General features: G+C 41.0%; 1 protein-coding gene and 2 long non-coding RNA genes across 6 annotated transcripts in view; 2 read left to right on the top strand and 1 right to left on the bottom strand.

Moving 5' to 3' along the window:
* LOC306643855 overlaps positions 1-3,240 on the top strand; it is a 42,220-nt gene extending 38,980 nt beyond the window's left edge. Inside the window, exons 2-3 of the long non-coding RNA XR_013759086.1 lie at positions 90-468; positions 2,848-3,240. This is a non-coding gene — a long non-coding RNA (uncharacterized lncRNA). The remainder of the gene's footprint in view (positions 1-89; positions 469-2,847) is intronic.
* Positions 3,241-4,428: 1,188 nt separating this feature from the next.
* Positions 4,429-17,101, bottom strand: LOC306643856. The gene is made up of 3 exons (XR_013759087.1): positions 16,972-17,101; positions 9,165-9,310; positions 4,429-5,828 (listed from the first exon to the last, which is right to left on the bottom strand). It is a non-coding gene; the product is annotated as an uncharacterized lncRNA (long non-coding RNA).
* A 1,332-nt stretch (positions 17,102-18,433) lies between these two features.
* Positions 18,434-19,369, top strand: part of SRD5A2 (steroid 5 alpha-reductase 2) — a 66,168-nt gene continuing 65,232 nt past the window's right edge. For all 4 annotated transcript variants that reach the window (XR_013759084.1, XR_013759085.1, XM_079110156.1 and 1 more), the window contains exon 1: positions 18,434-18,717. Coding sequence is in view for 2 of the 4 variants with exons in the window: in XM_079110156.1 (XP_078966282.1) it covers positions 18,437-18,717 (281 nt within the window). In the remaining 2 variants the exon portion in view is untranslated. The remainder of the gene's footprint in view (positions 18,718-19,369) is intronic.

Genomic DNA, 19,369 nt, shown 5'->3' on the forward strand with positions numbered 1-19,369 from the left:
GTCTCTGGGCTGGGAGGCGGGGACTGAATCCACGGATCTGTGTTGAGTTGGAAAGCTGCATATTTATATTTATCTTTTCCTGTGTCTAGATCAGTCTCCTGCTTCAAAAACATGTACTGAACTTGAGCCCTGAAGCCTATCCACACAGTCCTCACCCTGCTCAGCTCTGGTGTGCATTGGTGTGGCTTTGGTAGCTCCACGGGGGCCCATCCGTGTGTTCTCTGGTTGCACAGAGAGGACAGGCCTGGGTGTCTGCAACCCGCACCCCAATTCCTTTCTGGTGCAGGCTGCTGCTCGGTGTGCTGGCGGGGAGAAGCCGGAGCTACTAACACAGACCTCACGCCACCCTTCCCCAGTGTAGCCAAGGTGGACCCTAAGCTCCGCAGCGCCCCCAGGAGGTGGAGAGGCTCCTGCCTCTGCAGAGAAAGTGCTGCTGGAGTGTTCTCAGCCCAGGCTAAACCCCTGCAGGTGAGGGCAACAGTTGTGTGTGTGTGTGTGTGTGTGTGTGTGTGTGTGTGTGTGTGCGCGTGCGCGCGCGCCTGGAGTAGATCTTGGTCACAGGGAGAAGCTTGGTGCACTGAGGTTTTGGGGTGTGCCCCCAGCCCCATGGCAATATTTGCGGCTATCTTCAGAAGTCGTGAAGATGCAGGAATTCATTTTTCCCAAAGCTGCAAGCTTAGGTGTGACCTTCACAAAAATGACTTCCTGTCACTACTCTCTACTCCCGAGAAATGTGGAGCCCTTCTCCTGAATGGTCTACTAGGCTACCGAGCTACACCCCAGCCTTAAACTCCACTCTTAACACCACAACATTGGAGGTTAATCATTTACTATTTAATCTTTGGTTCTGATTTGTGTTTCCTTAATAACCAGTTGTGCTGAGCATCTTCTCATGTGTGTATTGGTTATTTGGTATATTTGTTTTGGAGAAATGTTTATAAATTTATGAATTATATCTCTGTATCCATTGTTATAATTATATATGTGGTATATCAACACATTGATCCTTTGTCTCCTTAAAAACTGAATTATTAACTTTTTCATTGTTGAAATGTAAGAGTTTTAATATATATTAAAACATGTATGAATATATATATGTGTGTGTATATATATATATTTTTTTTCATTCTTGATAGTAGACCTTTATAAATGATATGGCTTGAAAATATTTCTCCCACTTTGGGGGCCATTTTTTCAAATTTCTTGGTGGTATTATTTGCAGCAAAAATGTGTTTAGTTTTAATAAAGCCCAATTAATCTAATTTTTATTTTGTTTTGTGTTATATCTAAGAAACTTGCTTAATTTAAGGTCATAAGTATTTACATATGTTTTCTACTAAGTTTTATAGTTTTGATGCTTACATTTGTGTGTTTGATCCATTTTGTACATGACATGAGAATTCTAACTTCATTCTTTGCTTTTGACTATCTAGTTGTATTAGTACCATTTGTTGAAAAAATTCTTGTTTCCTCATTGAATGAACTTGGCACCCTTGTTGAAAATCAGTTGATCATAAATGTGTAATTTATTTCTGGACTCCAAATTCTGTTCAATTGATATTTGCATCTTTCTCTTATCAGTACTACACTATTTTGATTACTGTTTCTTTGCATTAAGTTTTGAAATTGGGAAATGTGTGTCCTTTGGCTTTTTTTTTTTTTTTCTTAAAGATTGCTTTGTACATTCTGGATCTCTTACATTTCCATATGAGTTTTAGTATCAACTTTCTTGTTTTTCTGAAAGAAATATCATCTCAGATTTTGATAGATATTGAGTTGAATATGTACATCAGTTTGGGGAGTGTCTTGGTTTGCTCGGGCTGCCAAAACAAAATACCAATAGGAATTTGTTTTTCACATTTCTGAATGTACCAATAGGGGTCAGTGTCTGGCGAAGGCTCTCTGAGTTGCAGATGGCTGCATTCTTGCTGCATCCTCCAGTGATAGAGAGGAAGTTATCTCTCTATGTAAATAAAGCTACAGTCATATCAGACTGGACTCTGTCTGCCCTGAGATCCTGAATTGACCTTAATTATCTACTCTAGACCCTGTTTCCAGATAGTCACATTGGGGTTCAGGGCTTCAATATATGAATTTTAATTCAATTCAAATCATAGCAGGGAATATGGCATCTAACAATGTTAAGTTTCCCAACACATGGATTTGGGATATCTTTCCATTAATTTAAATCTTCTTTAATTTCTTTCAATACTGTTTTGTATTTTTTAGTATATAAGTCTTACACTTAGTTTGCTTCATTTATATCTGAGTATTCTTTTTGGTGCTATCATAAATGGATTGTTTTTGTAATTTCCTGTATTTTTGTAATTTCATGTATAGGACTAAACTGATTTTTATATTGCCGAATTTTGTAAACTTGCCAAACTATTTATTGATTATAAGTTTGTTTCAGCATCTTATTCACAAGGTGAACTCAAGAGAGTTTTGTTTTCTTTCTTGCAGTTCCAAATGTAACTTCCCAAGGTAGTTATTATTGTAATCTACTACTTCACATAAAAAATAAAAATTTTGCAACATTATACATTTATATCTCTGTATCCTTTATATTATAGTTGTATATGTGGTATATCACAAATTGATTCCACCGGTTATCGGTGACAAGTTCTGCTTCCTCAAATATTGTAGTTTGAGCATTAGAGAAGCATTCTGATGCAAACATAGAAAGCAGTTTTATTTAAAAAGTAGTAACGCAGACTTCTCCCGGGAGGAAGAAGGGGGTCACAGCTAGTATTCTGCTAGCCCTAGAAATGAGAGCCCTGCCCCTTGTACACTTTTTACTTTCTTTATTGTGCTCTCTCCCCGCTTATCTCTCCTTCCTGTGCCTAGGCCCAGGAGCTGCTGGTGGGATGGCCTAAAGGGGAGAAGCAGATGGGCAGGGAGAAGTGCCAAATGGAGTGACCAGGCAGGTAGCAGCCCAAAGGGCATTAATTAACCACCCCCTGTCTGCAACATTTTGGGAGGGGTAGTTTAGGCAGGTAATGTTGGTAATCAAAGGGCTCTGGAGACAGTGACATTCCAATTTTCCAGGGGCGACCTCCAACTTCCCCCACCCAAACTGGCCTCTATTTTCTCCGTCTGACCCAATCACCTATTTATACCAACTGCCTGTCTTTAATTCTGGCTTCAACATTAGAAATTTTATAAAGCAATGTTGTAACAAAACTATGAACAGTTATATGGTGTGTTAGTCAGTTTGGGCTGTTATAATGGAATCTCATACTCTAGCGGCTTAAACAACATTTTTTTTTTTCCCCCCAGTTTTGAAGTCTGAAAATCCCAGGATCAAGGGACTGGAAGATTCGGTGCCTGATGAAGGTTTTCAGGTGGCTGTCTTTTCATCGTGTCAATAAGTGGCTAGGAGAGTTATCTTTCTTCTTACCAGGGCACTGATTCCATTTATGAGGGCTCCATTCTAATGACCAAATTACCACCTCCAAGCTCCCTTCCTGATTTTTATTTTTGTGGTGCTGGGGATCAACCCAGGGCCTTATGCTACTAGACAAGTGCTCTGCCACTGAGCTACAGCCCCAGCCTAAAAACCCACTGTTGACACCATGACATTGGAGGTTCATCTTTTACCATGTAATCTTTGGGGGGCATAAACATTCAGTAAATAGCATATGAATTAAAGAATAGTAAAAGGAAAAAACGGCTGTTTGTTCGTTTGTTTTTTCATTTATCCAAATGCCCATTTCTGACACTCTACATTTTTGGTTGAGGAGCCATATTTTCAAGAGATATTTTTGTCTTTTAGCGAGAAAACCTTTCTTTACAGTGTATTGTTGGGTAATTATGAGTATTAGATATGGAAAGTGAAAAAAAACCAAAAAACAAAAAACTAAACAGTGAAGACTGAGAAAAGGGAGTGAAAAAGAAAGCCACACACTGAGAGCTTTCTCAGTGCATTCTTTCCCCAAAACAGAACAATTCCTAGTAAAGGAAGCCAAAGCATTGATCCTTCCCCAAATAAATCCTTTCCCAGGGACAGTACAATGGACCCCTGAAGGGACGGAGAGAAACATTGAATGCTGGCCCCAGACCCTCCATTCTTTTCCAAGTAAAAATATTGCCCAGTAAAAAAAATTTTCAAATTCTCACACACCTGTTTCCTGAGTGCCAAACTGATAAGCTCACTAGACCACCCTTCAAAAATAACCTATATAAACCCAGTCTCTGTCTTTGTTCACTGGCTCATTTTCCACTGGGAAAGTGGATCCACCAATGCCATTTCATCCCTGCATCCCCTGTTCCTGTGTGAAACTTCGTTCCTGAATAAACAGCTGAGATGATTTGTGAGGTTTGTGTCCTGCCTGGTCTTTTTGTGCTAACAATGCATCCTGAAATTTTTTTTAAAATCTGAAAATATTCTTATTTTGCTTTCATGTCTGTTTTTTTTCTTTTGGGCTGATGGATTTTCATTTCAGTCTTTTTGAAGGTGCTCCAATGCTCTCTTCCTGCTGCTTATTTTCCCGTGAGAAGTTCGCTGTCAATCAAATTGTTCACCATAGAAAGTGTGTTGATTTCCTATTCCTGATTTTAAGATTTGCTGTTTGTTTTTGGCCTTCATTAATTAAATATGTTATGCCTCAGTGTGGAAATTTTTGCATTTTTCTCCTTTTGGCTCAATAAAAGCCTTTCAATTTGTAAACACTGACCTTTTATCACCCCTGGGAATATTTTAGTGATTCTTTGTCAGCATTTCTTTGGTGTCTTTTTCCTACTTGATTCCAATTAATATACATTTGGCAGTTTTATTTCATCTATAGTCACTGATGCTATGTTTGCTTTTCATCTTTTTTCTAACGATGATCTTCAAGTTCAATATGATTTCCATTGTCTTTGTTCAGCAGTTAGGTGTAACCCCTAATATTTAATTTCAGAAATTGCATTTTTTGGTTCTAGAAGTTTTATGTTTTAAAAAGTTGTTCCTATATCTCTATTGAGATCTCCTATTTTTCTTTTGATACTTTCACGCATCAAAACATGTTTTATCTTAAGTTTCTACCTTTATTTTACGTTAGTGCATAAACATGATACAGAGTGTTTTAATCAGCTTTTTTCATGGGTGTGACTAAAAGACCTGACCAGAATAATGTTAGAGGAAAAGTTTTTTGAGGGCTTGTGGTTTTTAGAGGTCTCAGTCCACGGACAGCAGGAGCCCAAGGTGAGGCAGAATATCATGATGGAAGAGTGTGATGGAGGGAAGCAGCTTGCATGATGATCAGAAAGCTGAGAAAGACTCCACTTGCCAGATACAAAACATCCCCCAAAGGGACAAACCCCGTGACCCACCTCCTCCAGCCACATCCTACCCACCTTCAGTTTCCTCTCAGTTAATCCCATCATGGGATCGATTTCTGATTGGGTTAAGGCTCTTGTAATCCGATCATTTCTCCTCTAAACTTTCTTGCATTGTCTCACACATGAGTTTTTGGGGTTCACCTTATATCCAAACTATAACACAGAGTAAGGGTTTTACTGTGGCACGTGCATGTAACATATTTTAATAATTTTAACTCTCCATCACTCCATTACTATTCCCTACCTTCTCCTCCAATCCCCTTCCTCTTCTCTTGTAGTCTCCCTTCTCCTTCCATGTCATCTTTTATCCCCCTTTGTATTCTACACATGAGAGGAACATGTGATCCTTTTCTTTCTGAGTCTGGCTTATTTCATTTAACATTATGATCTCTAGTTCCATCCATTTTCCTGCAAATGACATAATTTTGTTCTTCTTCATGGCTGAATAATACTTCACTCTGTAGATACACCTTATTTTCTTTATCCATTCATCTGTTGATGGGCACCTAGAATGATTCCATAATGTGGCTATTGTGAATTGTGTTGTGATACACACGGGTATGTAGGTATCTCCATAGTGGGCTGACTAATTTTTTATATATATACACCAAGGAATGGTATAATGGATTGTATGGTAGTTCTTTTTTTAAGCTTTTCTGAGGAACCTCCATACTTATTTCCACAGGGACTGGACCAATTTATATTCCTACAAACAGTAATCAGGGTTTCTTTTCCCCCAATATGTATGTATGTATGTATGTATGTATGTATATTCTTGAGGACAGCCATTCTGACTAGTTTGAGATGGAATCTCAATGTAGTTTTGATTTGCATTTCCCTGATGGCTAAAGATGTTGAACTTTTTTTAGTATAATTATTGGCCATTTGTACGTCTCCTTTTGAGAAGTGTCTACTCAGTTCATTTGCCCATTTATTGATTTTTTTTGTTATTGTTTGTTAATTTTGGTGTTGAGTTTTTGAGTTTTTTGTATATTCTGGATATCAATCCTCTTTTGGGAGATTATCTGTTAGAGATTTTTCCCCTTTAGACTGTCTCCTCACTGTTGTTTCCTTTGTTGTGCGGTTTTTAAACTTGATGCAGTCCCATTTGTGGCTTCTTGCTGGTACTTACTGAACAACAAGAGTCCTATTGAGGAAGTCATTGCCTTTGCTATATGTTAAAGTGTTTCCCTTATATTTTATTCTAGCACTTTCATAGTTTCAGATCTTTATATTTAGGTCTTTGATCCACCTTGAATTGAAACAAAAAGCATGTTTTATTTTATACTTTACTGAGATTGATAGTTGTCACATGTTGAATTGTGTCCCCCAGGATTAGGATGGGTCCATAATCCATTATGACTGGTGTCCTTATAGAAGGAACAGCTGGATACAGGCACATACACAGACCCACACAAATAAACATGGAGAAAGTAACATGACTATGAAGACAGAGGTAGAGATGATGCTTCTGCATGCTTAAGAATGCCAAAGATGGCCAGAAAACCACCCACAGTGAGAAAAGAGGTATGGAACACGGTATCTCTCATAGCCCTCAGACCCAGACAACCCTGTGACACCTTGATCTGAGACCTCCAGCCTCCATGACTGCAAGACAATAAGTTTCTATTGTTTAAGTCACTCAGTTTGTGACTCTGTTACAGCACCCATAGCAAACTAACAGAATTATAATGGCCACTTGTCTGATAATTGTAAAATTTGGTTCATCTCAGGATTGAATGTAGTTTTCTTTTCTCTTGAGAAGGTATCTAATTTTTTTTAATATACATAAACTAATTCTATTTTATTTTATTTTTATTTGTCCTAATTTGCTGTATATGACAGTAGAATTCACTTATACATTTTGATAGATCATACATAAATGGAGTGTAATCTCTCATTTTTCTGGTTATACATCTTGAAGGTATTTGATTTTATTGATTCTTCTTGTGTCAGGTAATTTTCAATTGTATCCTGGACATTATCAATGTTACATTGTAAAGATTACGGTTGTATTATTTTTTTCTTTCATTAATATTGTTTCCTTGTTTCAGCAGGTCATTTCCTTAGCTGGACCTGCTTCTTCACAGGTATATTGTGAAGGATTAACTTTACTTCAAAAGAGGGTTGACTTTTGTTCCTGGTTTCTGGGAAGTAGCCCATAATCCTTAGAATTTGCTGAGTAATAGAAGTATCTTTGTCATTCATGGCGGGTCCTGATAATTTATGCTAATGAGGTGACTTAGGATAAGGGTCAGTTACATCAGAATGACCAAGTGTGTGATTAGAGTCTTATTATATCAGCCTGACCTCTGGGGGAGGGGATGAGGGCTAGAGATTGAATTTGATCAATTGGCACTAATTAAATTAATCACCCCTACAAAATAAAATCTTAATAAAAACTCTGGACACTGAATTTTCAGTGAGTATTTTTGGTTGGCAATATACTCCTTGAGGAGAGGACAAGGAAGTTTTGTGTTTTGAGTTCTCCTAGTCTTTACCCTATGCATCTTTTCTTTTGACTGGTTCTTATTTTTATCTTTTTGCTGTAATAAAACTGTAATTATAAGTATATTGCTTTCCTGAATTTTGTGAATTGCTGGAGTGAATTATCAAACCTGAAAGGTTAGTGGGGACCCCTATATTTGCAGCTAACTGTTCAGAAGTGCAGGTGGCCTACAGATCCCCTCAATTTGCACTTGATATCTCAAGTAAGGGCAGTCTCATGTAGGACTGTATCCTTATCTGTGAAGTTTGGTCACTCTAGTAGCTGGTATCAGAAGTCAAGGCAATATGCTTAGTAATTGGGGAATGCTACTGTGTTTGTCAGGTTTTTGTCACTGTGACCAAAATAACTGACAAGAACAACTTAGAGGATGAAAAGTTTACTTTGGGCCCATGGTTTTGGAGCTTCAGTCCATGGTCAGCTGACTCCATTGTTCTGGGCCTGAGATGAGGCAGAACAACATGGTGCACAGGCACAGTGAAGGAAAGCTGCTCAGTTCTTGATAACCAGGAAGCAAAGCAAGATAAAGTGTGAGGAACTGGGAACAAGATATAATCAAGGGCACATCCCCAGTAACCTACTTCCTCCAGCCATGTCCCACCTGCCTACAGTGACTACTCTGTAGTCCATTCAAATTATTAATTCATCAAGTGGATTGATTCACTGATGCAGCACGCATAATCTAGTCGTTTCATCTCTGAGCATTCCTATGCTGGAGAGCATGTTTTCAAAACATGAATTTTTTTCAGGGAATATTTCTAGTCCCAACCATATCAGCTGCATTGTTACTTGTCTGGATTTAATTGTTTTCCTTTAAAGAATGTTCATAAGTATAGTGCTACTGTGTTTATCAGGTTTATGTCACTGTGACCAAAATACCTGATAGGAAAAACTTAGAGGATGAAAAGTTTACTTTGGACCCTTGGTTTCAGAGGTTCAGCCCATGGTCGGCTGACTCTATTGATCTGGGCCTGAGATGAGGCAGAACATCATGGTGCAAGGGCTCCATTGTACTCATCTCTCCTATAGCCTACTGCTTGTTGTACTGCAGGAGTTGCTATGGTAACGAGGGGAAGCTAACCTGAGAGAAGATTGTGTGATGTTGAGGGGACAATAAGCTCCATAAATATAAGCCAAAATTTTATTATTAAAATGTTTATTGTTACAGACTGAATATTTGTACCCTCCCAATTTCATATTTTGAAGTCACAGCCTCTCAGTGTGACTATGATTGGACATGACGTCTCAGGAAATAATCAAGATTAAACGAGGTCATAAAGGTGGAACCTGGATCTGATAGAATTAGTGTCCTTAGGAAGAGACACAAAAGTCTTACCTTTCTCTCTTTAAAACTTCATGAATTCACTGAAGAAAGACCATGTGAAGATTTAGCAAGAAGGTAGCTCTCTACAAGCCAGGAAGAGAGCCTTCCCCAGAAACTGAATTGGTTGAATGTTGATCCTGGACTTGTAGCCTCCAGAACTGTAGGAAAATAAATTTCTGTTATTTGAGCCATCCAGTCTATGGTGTTTTGTTATGGCAACCTAAGCACACAAATACAGACATCAACAATAAAGTGGCTAAATAAACTGTAGTATACTTGCATAATGGAACGCTGTACAACAATGAGAACAAATTTCAACTCTCTGCTACTATACAGATGGATCACACATATGCATGCACATACATGCACACCCACAGTATTAATCATGCCTTACTGACACTGGAGGGATTGCCCCTCCCAGAGCTAGCTAATTCCTAGAGATTGTAAATCATTATCTGTGTATCTTTCATATGTAGACCAAACAACTTTTTAATCAGGTTCTCACACTCTGGAGCACTTTTTCCTTGCCTTAATCAGCTAGGAGACAGAAAACAGACAACCAGAGACAGCCCCTATGCCCCAGAGCCACTGGAAACATTCAAAGTAGCCATTTCTAAACTTGCATATTCTGCCTCATCCATTTCTCCCACAGTCCTGCTGGCCCTGACTGACCATGGTGTTTCCTGCTAGTCATGTGTGGCATACTGTATTTCCCCTTATCAGGGATTTGTGAATGTCAACTTTTTCCTTCCCAACAATAATTTCTGTTCATGTTTTACCCTGTCTGATTAAAACAAATTCCAAGTACCATTAATATATACACAAAGAGTAAATATTGTATGACTCCATTTATATGAAGTTCAAAAGCAGACAAAACTAATTTTATGTCCATGGGGTGATCCAAGATGGTGGACTAGAGGGTGACTGCATCTATTGTCGCTCCAGAACCCAGGATTCAAGAAGGGGAGGCATTGAGAGACTCGGACTGAAACAGAGCCATGGGGTGAGTCTCCCCACTGGGTGAAGCTCGGCCTGGGTGGCAGGTCCAGTTAGGGGTGGCTTATCAGAGCAGGGCAGGGCAGCTAGAGTCTTCCCCAGGCAGCCCTGCTCCCTTGGCAGTGGGCTCCTCACACACAGCCAGCTTCTCCAGCTTCTCAGAGCAGGCCCCCCAGTGAGAGCCTTTCCGCACAGAGCCAGCTCCAAGTCCTGGACCAGTAGCGGGCAAGGGGCAGCTTTCTTCGGAAGCACTGCAATATCAAGTTCCTCTAAGACTTCAGGCTACTGAAGGCTGGGAGGTGATACACTGGAAATCTACAGAGACGCTATAAGCCAATAGAGGAAATCTGCAATATCTCAGAGTCCCACTGACATCTGACCAATATGAGAAAACAAGGGAAGAAAATGTCCCAAACAAACCTAGATACTATGTCAATAAAACCCAATGACAGCACAGCAGAAGAAATGTCAGAAAGGGAGTTCCGAATGTACATAATTAAAACAATCAGGGAAGCAAACGAGGAGATGAAAGAGCAAATACAGGCATTAAATGATCGCACCAATGAACAGTTAAAACAGCAAATACGGGAAGCAAGAGATCATTTCAATAAAGAGTTAGAGATACTGAAAAAAACAAACAAACAGAAATCCTTGAAATAAAGGAAACAATAAACCAAGTTAAAAACTCCATAGAAAGCATAACCAATAGGATAGAACACGTGGAAGACAGAACCTCAGACATTGAAGACAAAATATTTAATCTTGAAAACAAAGTTGACCAAACAGAGAAGATGGTAAGAAATCATGAACAGAATCTACAAGAATTATGGGATATCATGAAAAGGCCAAATTTAAGAATTATTGGGATTAAGGAAGGCTTAGAGAAACAAACCAAAGGAATGAACAATCTACTCAATGAAATAATATCAGAAAATTTCCCAAATCTGATGAATGAAATGGAAAACCAAGTACAAGAGGCTTATAGGACTCCAAATATACAAAATTACAACAGACCCACACCAAGGCACATTATTATGAAAATGCCTAACATACAAAATAAAGACAGAATTTTAAAGGCCGCAACAGAAAAGAATCAAATTACATTCAGGGGGAAACCAATAAGAATATCAGCAGATTTTTCAATCCAGACCCTAAAAGCTAGAAGGGCCTGGAACAACATTTACCAAGCCTTGAAAGAAAATGGATGCCAACCAAGAATCTTATACCCAGCAAAACTTACTTTCAGATTTGACGATGAAATAAGATCCTTCCATGATAAACAAAAGCTAAAGGAATTTACAAAAAGAAAGCCAGCATTACAGAACATTCTCAGCAAAATATTCCATGAGGAAGAGATGAAAAACAACGATGCAAATCAGCAACGGGAGGAACTAACCTAAAGGAATAGCCAAATAAAGGAGAAACCAAATCATGTCAAAAAACAAAAATGAGCCAAATGACTGAGAATACAAATCATATCACAATAATAACCCTGAATGTTAATGGCTTAAACTCATCAATCAAAAGACATAGACTGGCAGATTGGATTAAAAAGAAAAATCCAACAATATGCTGCCTGCAAGAGACTCATCTCATGGAAAGAGATACCCATAGACTAAAGGTGAAAGGATGGGGAAAAACATACCATGCACATGGTCACAGCAAAAAAGCTGGAGTATTCATCCTCATTTCAGATAATGTGGACTTCAAGCCAAAACTAGTCAGAAGGGATAAAGAAGGACATTACATACTGCTTACGGGAAGCATAAATCAGCAAGACATAACAATCATAAACATCTATGCCCCGAACATTGGCGCATCCATGTACGTCAAACAAATCCTTCTCAATTCCAGAAATCAAATAGACCACAACACAATAATACTAGGTGATTTTAACACACCTCTCTCACCGCTGGATAGATCATCCAAACAAAAATTGAATAAAGAAACCATAGATCTCAATAACACAATCAACAATTTAGACTTAACAGATATATATAGAATATACCATCCAACAAAGAACAAATACACTTTCTTCTCAGCAGCACATGGATCCTTCTCTAAAATAGACCATATTTTATGCCACAAAGCTACTGTTAGCAAATACAAGAAGATAGAGATACTACCTTGTACTCTATCAGATCATAATGGATTGAAATTAGAAATAAATGACAGAATAAAAAACAGAAACTTCTCCAATACCTGGAGATTAAATAATAGCGCTATTATATGATGAATGGATAACAGAAGACATCAGGAGGGAAATAAAAAAATTCTTAGAAGTAAATGAGAACAAAGACACAGCATATCAGAATCTCTGGGACACTATGAAAGCAGTACTTAGAGGAAGATTTATTTCATGGGGCGCATTCAACAAAAGAAGTAGAAATCAACAAATAAATGACTTAACACTACAGCTCAAAGCCCTAGAAAAAGAAGAGCAGACCAACACCAAAAGTAGTAGAAGACAGGAGATAGTTAAAATCAGAGCTGAAATCAACGAAATTGAAACAAAAGAAACAATTGGAAAAATTAACAAAATAAATAGTTGGTACTTTGAAAAAATAAACAAAATTGATAAACCCTTAGCCACACTAACAAAAAGAAAGAGGGAGAAAACTCAAATTACTAAAATTTGGAATGAACAAGGAAATATCACAACAGACACGAGTGAAATACAAAACATAATTAGAAGCTATTTTGAAAATCTATACTCCAACAGAACAGAAAACCTCGAAGACATCAAAAAGTTTCTAGAGACATATGAATTACCTAAACTGAACGAGGAGGACATGAACAACTTAAATAAATCGATTTCAAGCAATGAAATAAAAGAGGTCATCAAAAGCCTACCAACAAAGAAAAGTCCGGGACCAGATGGGTTCTCAGCCGAGTTCTACAAAACCTTTAAAGAAAGCTCATTCCAATACTCCTCAAAGTATTCCATAAAATAGAAGAGGAGGGAACCCTCCCAAACTCATTCTATGAAGCCAATATCACACTGATACCTAAACCAGACAGAGACACATCGAGGAAAGAAAATTTCAGACCAATATCCTTAACGAACATCGATGCAAAAATTCTCAACAAAATTTTAGCAAATCGCATACAAAAATATATTAAAAAGATAGTGCACCACGATCAAGTGGGTTTTATCCCAGGGATGCAAAGTTGGTTCAACATCCGGATATCAATAAATCATTCACCATATCAACAGACTTAAAGTTAAGAATCACATGATTATTTCAATAGATGCAGAAAAAGCATTTGATAAAATACAGCATCCCTTCATGCTCAAAGCACTAGAAAAAATTGGGGTAGTCGGAATATTCCTTAACATTGTAAAGGCCATCTACGCTAAGCCCATGGCCAATATCATTCTAAATGATGAAAAACTGAAAGTATTCCCCCTAAAAACTGGAACAAGGCAGGGATGCCCTCTTTCACCATTTCTATTCAACATCGTCCTTGAAACTCTAGCCACAGCAATTAGACAAACCAAAGAAATTAAAGGGATATGAATTGGAAAAGAAGAACTCAAACTATCCCTGTTCGCTGATGACATGATTATATATTTAGAGGAACCTGGAAATTCCACCAGAAAACTCTTAGAACTCATAAGTGAATTCAGTAAAGTAGCAGGTTACAAGATCAATGCTCATAAATCCAATGCATTTTTATACATAAGTGATGAATCCTCAGAAAGAGAAATTAGGAAAACTACCCCATTCACGATAGCATCGAAAAAAATAAAATACTTGGGAATCAATCTCACAAAAGAGGTGAAAGACCTCTACAATGAGAACTACAGAACACTAAAGAGAGAAATTAAAGAAAACCTTAGAAGATGGAAAGATCTCCCATGTCCTTGGATAGGAAGAATTAATATTGTCAAAATGGCCATACTACCTAAAGTGCTATACAGATTCAATGCAATTCCAATTAAAATCCCAATGATGTACCTTACAGAAATAGAGCAAGTAATTATGAAATTCATCTGGAAGAATAAAAAACCCAGAATAGCTAAAGCAATCCTCAGTAGAAAGAGCGAAGCAGGGGGTATCGCAATACCAGATCTTCAACTCTATTACAAAGCAATAGTAACAAAAACGGCATGGTATTGGTGCCAAAATAGACAGGTAGATCAATGGTACAGAATAGAGGACATGGACACATACCCAAATAAATACAGTTTTCTCATACTAGACAAAGGGGCCAAAAATATGCAATGGAGAAAAGATAGCCTCTTCAACAAATGGTGCTGGGAAAACTGGAAAACCATATGCAACAGAATGAAATTAAACCCCTATCTCTCACCCTGCACAAAACTCAACTCAAAATGGATCAAGGACCTCGGAATCAGACCAGAGACCCTGCATCTTATAGAAGAAAAAGTAGGTCCAAATCTTCAACTTGTTGGCTTAGGATCAGACTTCCTTAACAGGACTCCCATAGCACAAGAAATAAAAGCAAGAATCAATAACTGGGATAGATTCAAACTAAAAAGCTTTGTCTCAGCAAAGGAAACTATCAGTAATGTGAAGAGAGAGCCTACAGAGTGGGTGAAAATCTTTGCCACTCATACTTCAGATAGAGCACTAATTTCCAGAATATATAAAGAACTCAAAAAACTCTACACCAAGAAAACAAATAATCCAGTCAACAAATGGGCTAAGGAAATGAACAGACACTTCACAGAAGAAGATCTACAAGCAATCAACAAACATATGAAATAATGTTCAACATCTCTAGTAATAAGAGAAATGCAAATCAAAACTACCCTACGATTCCATCTCACCCCAATTAGAATGGCGATTATCAAGAACACAAGCAACAATAGGTGTTGGCGAGGATGTGGGCAAAAAGGTCACTCATACATTGCTGGTGCAGTTGCAAATTAGTGCAGCCACTCTGGAAAGCAGTGTGGCGATTCCTTAGAAAGCTTGGAATGGACCCACCATTTGACCCAGCTATCCCACTCCTTGGCCTATACCCAAAGGACTTAAAATCAGCGTACTACACAGATACAGCCACATCAATGTTCATAGCTGCTCAATTCACAATAGCCAGACTGTGGAACCAACCTAGATGTCCTTCAATTGATGAATGGATAAAGAAACTGTGGTATATATATACAATGGAATATTACGCTGCCATGAAGAATGATAAAATTATGGCATTTGCAGGCAAATGGATGAAATTGGAGAATATCATGCTAAGTGAGATAAGCCAATCTGAAAAAACTAATGGATGAGTGATCTCGCTGATAAGCAGATGAGGACATATAATGGGGGGTGGGAGGGGTTAGCGTTAGGGTTAGGGTTAGGTTTAGGGTTAGGGTTAAGGAGGGTGGTAAGAAAGGGGGAAGGAAGGACTGTATAGAGGGCTAAGAGGGGTGGGAGGGGTGGGGGGGAAGAGAAAATAATAGAATGAATCAAACAACATTATCCTATGTAAATTTATGATTACACAAATGGTATGCCTTGACTCCATGTACAAATAGAGAAGCAACATGTATCCCATTTGTTTACAAAAAAAAAAAAAAAACAAAAAACTAATTTATGGTGCTAGAAGTCATGGTAGTGGTTATTCCGGGAAGAGGATGCAAGGAGGTATGAGGGGAGCTACTAGTATAGTAATCTGTCTCTTGGCTTAGGTGCAGGTTGTACATGTAATCGAGCTGCATATTTAACATGGGGGCACTTTTTAAATCAATGTGATATAGAAGAGTTGCATTATTGACTCTAATTCTCTCCCTATACCTCTGCCCTTTGTTATGTAACTAATTAATACTTATCTCACTGTGGCTCTGGAACCAAGTCTACCAGGTGACTTGATTTGGTCAATAGAATGAATAGGAAGTAAACATTTGCTGGTTCCTGGTCAGAGCCCCAAGAGACCTTGTGTGATTTTGTTCTCTTATGTCTTTGTTACTGACATAGAATGGTGGGGCTAGGTCACTAATTCCAGGATGAGAGCCTCAGCTAAAGTTCCTGATCCAAATCTTGCTTCAAGCTGGGCTCTAAGGTGCTCCGCCTTATGAGCACCTGAAGAATATATGAGTAGAGTCAAGATCACCAAAGCCCAGACTAGATGAGTTGACCCCTGGCCAACCCACAGATGTGCACACTGAAGATGATTGATTTTATTAAGCAGAAGAGCAAAAACTTTTAGGCATAATAGCAAAAACTGTTATACTAGTGGAAAAGAATAAGGATGAACAACATTGGGTCAGAAAAGGAAAAAAGAGAGAACAAAATTAAGGCAGTAGAAATTTCATTCAAAAAATGTTATTCCATTGAACTGGGTTTGAAACGTCACACTGCTTGTTCTAAGGCTGGGTGACACCATGAAACCTATAGCTCCCTGACTCAACAAGCCAGTCCTCCAGGGAGGTCATAGCTATTTAAGACAGAGAAGAGGTAACAACAAGGAACACAGAGGGCAGATTTGGGTAAGGGTGGTGGAGGGGAAGACAAATGGGTTCAGTTTGGGGAGGTTGAATTTGATGTTTCTGAAGGGCATCCAAATTGATCCAAATTGAGTTTTCTAGCAGGGTGAAAATGCAAATCTGAAGCTTGGGCCTTTGCTGGTGATCTAGTTTTGGGCATCTTCAACTAGCTGGTAGTGACTGAGGAAGCTAGGACTGGACTGCACAGTAAAGCCAGTGCAAAACTGGCTGGAAGCAGATGCAATAACTATATTTTTGGTTATTCCATACAAAGTGTCTTGGTCCATCTGGGTGATTCCTATGTGGTGATCAATTAATAATTGAAACATGATTGCTGTTTAATTTTTAACCAAACAGGGAGATGATAAACACCTTTTGGTCAGCAGCAGAAGATGCTCTGGAGCACTAAAGCATCACCACAGTGTCCCAAGAGTCAGAACACATCCCAAACTGGAGAAGATGAGGGACTGTGCCTTTTCTGCCCCAGCTGGGAGGCCTGGCTGGAGCGGATGGGGAAATGCTGAAAGGGTCTTCTGCGGGGTGGTGAGTCGGAGCTAAGGGGGAATGGGGAAGAACTTGCCAAAGGAGGAGTAAGAGAAAGGGGAGGGCCTGGGGTTGACCACCAAGCAGAGCCCAGAGGGACAATAGGGGTAAAGTAATCAAGGAAGGTAGGGTAATCAAGGAAAGCAGGTCAACCTAGAGTGAGAAACCCAGGTCATAGAAAAAAGAAGGATGGGGGGAAAGGGGGAAACAATACAGAGGAGGAGGCAGCCAAGAAAAGCTGGAAGCCGAATCAGGGAAGGGAGGAGGTAAAACGCGGGGGTGGTGACTGAGGAGGAAGAGAAGAGAGAAAGAACCGGGTCCAGAGCATGAAGGCTGGACAGATGTTTGGAGGTCAGTGGCATCACCAAGGTCGGCAGCTTAGGAAACCTGACGCACCCGCTCCAGAGCTGGAAGAGCGAGTCCCGCGGGAGAAACCCCAGACTTTAGCCCGAGTCTGTGACAGTTTCAGGAGGGCGGATGGGCAGGTGCGTCCACGCCTGCGCCCAGCGAACCCAGCTCTGATTGAAGTGGGAAGCTCCGGACACACGTGCAGATGCAAAGAGAAACCGCCGGGGAATTAGAGGCAGGGAGAGGCTGGGACCTGCCTGGGGGTCCTGCTGAGCCCAGAGCTGGTACTGATGTTAACAGTGGTAAAGGAGCAGGGCAGCCCGCCAACAGCAGAGGGGATAGTGGACAGTACAAGCGCCAACATGCCAGGTCCAGGGTCGAAGGAAGGATCCAGGGTTGAGTGGGAACTGCGGGGAGTGAGCGTAAGGACATCGATGAGTTGGGGAGATCCTGGCTCGGAGGTTCGAACGTGGGGGCTGCGTGGCGAGGGCACAAGGTGTGCGTTTGGGGAGTCAGACCTACGTGGCCAAATTGTCTCAGTGTTTTTCTCTTCCTTATTGCTTCGTCCCAGAACTTGCGGCGTCAGAGGTTGATGGGCGCGAAACAAGTCATCAAAGGGTAGCCAGCCTAAGGGGAGAGACCAGTGGACAGCCGTAGAGAGGGCAGGCGCGTGGGCGGGGGCAGGCGGCCCAGGACAACTTTTGGCACCACGAACGCCTTCGTCCTCCTCTCTGCCGGGGCTGCAGCCTGAAAAGTCAGTGCTGAGAAAGGGGCATCGCTGCTGAGCCGAGGCAGGGCGGGCAGCGCCGAGGTGGGAGGCACGACAGAGGGGAGGGAGCCCGGGCCAAAGGGGCGGACACCGGGTGGCGTCTGGAGCTTCATAAAGGGGCTGTCGGGGCCGCTCTGTTCTCTGCGCGGGGCGGTCACCGGCAGTGAACGCTGCGCGATGCCGGTTCGGTGCCCGCAAAGTCCGATGCTGGCAGGTAGCGCCACTATAGCCACCCTGGGGGCACTGACTCTGTACCTCACCAAGCCCTTCAGCTACGGGAAGCACATGGAGATCTCGGCGCCCGGGGGTACCTGCCTGCCCGCCCGCACCGCCTGGTTCCTGCAGGAGCTGCCTGCCTTCGTGGTGTCCGCAGGGATCCTCGCCTGGCAGCCCCGATCCCTCTTCGGACCGCCTGGGACTTTCCTTCTGGGCCTCTTCTGCGCACATTACTTCCACAGGTAGCGTTTTTCTCCTGCAGGCGCGGAGGGCGGCACCCAGCCTGGCTCCGGGCGCCCAGGAGCCCAGCGCGCCGCGCGCACTGTGGAACGTCGAGCGGGCAACGCGGACTCGGGCAAGAGCGCGGAGCCCAGTCGGCGACAGCACCTGGCAGCGTCCAGGGCTCTGGTCTGGACGCCGGCGAGTTGGGAGGCGGCCGGGGGCCCCGCGCCCCTCTCAGAGGTCCAAACCGTCTAGTTGCACTGGAGAAGGCGGTCCGCCTGGGCGGGAGAGGGGCTAGAAAGCACAGGCTGGGCAGAGCTTTTGGCCCAGACCGTTCTGTCTCCAAAGGTCCTTGTTCACTTTGAGGCACCCCTTCTCTTGTTTAGCCTTTCCGCTGAGGGCTGGGGCCAGGTTGGTTGGGGATCTTGGGATCTTCAGAGTTGGTACCTTCTGAAGGAACCTCAGCTCAGATGTTCTAATCAACTTAGTCTTTGCAGAACTTCACAGGGAAGAGAATATAATGGGATGCCACTGACTTAAGCCCAGTTCTTTAGTGTCTGTTGCCTGGTTTAGCCCCATGGTAACTGCGTGTGATGCGTCTTTATTATGCCCACTTTACAGGCGGACTGAGATTATGTGACTGAATGAAGATGATGTAACTAGTTCCCAGCA

Source organism: Sciurus vulgaris, assembly GCF_902686455.1.
Source record: "Sciurus vulgaris genome assembly, chromosome: 14".
NCBI classification, from domain to species: Eukaryota; Metazoa; Chordata; class Mammalia; order Rodentia; family Sciuridae; genus Sciurus; species Sciurus vulgaris.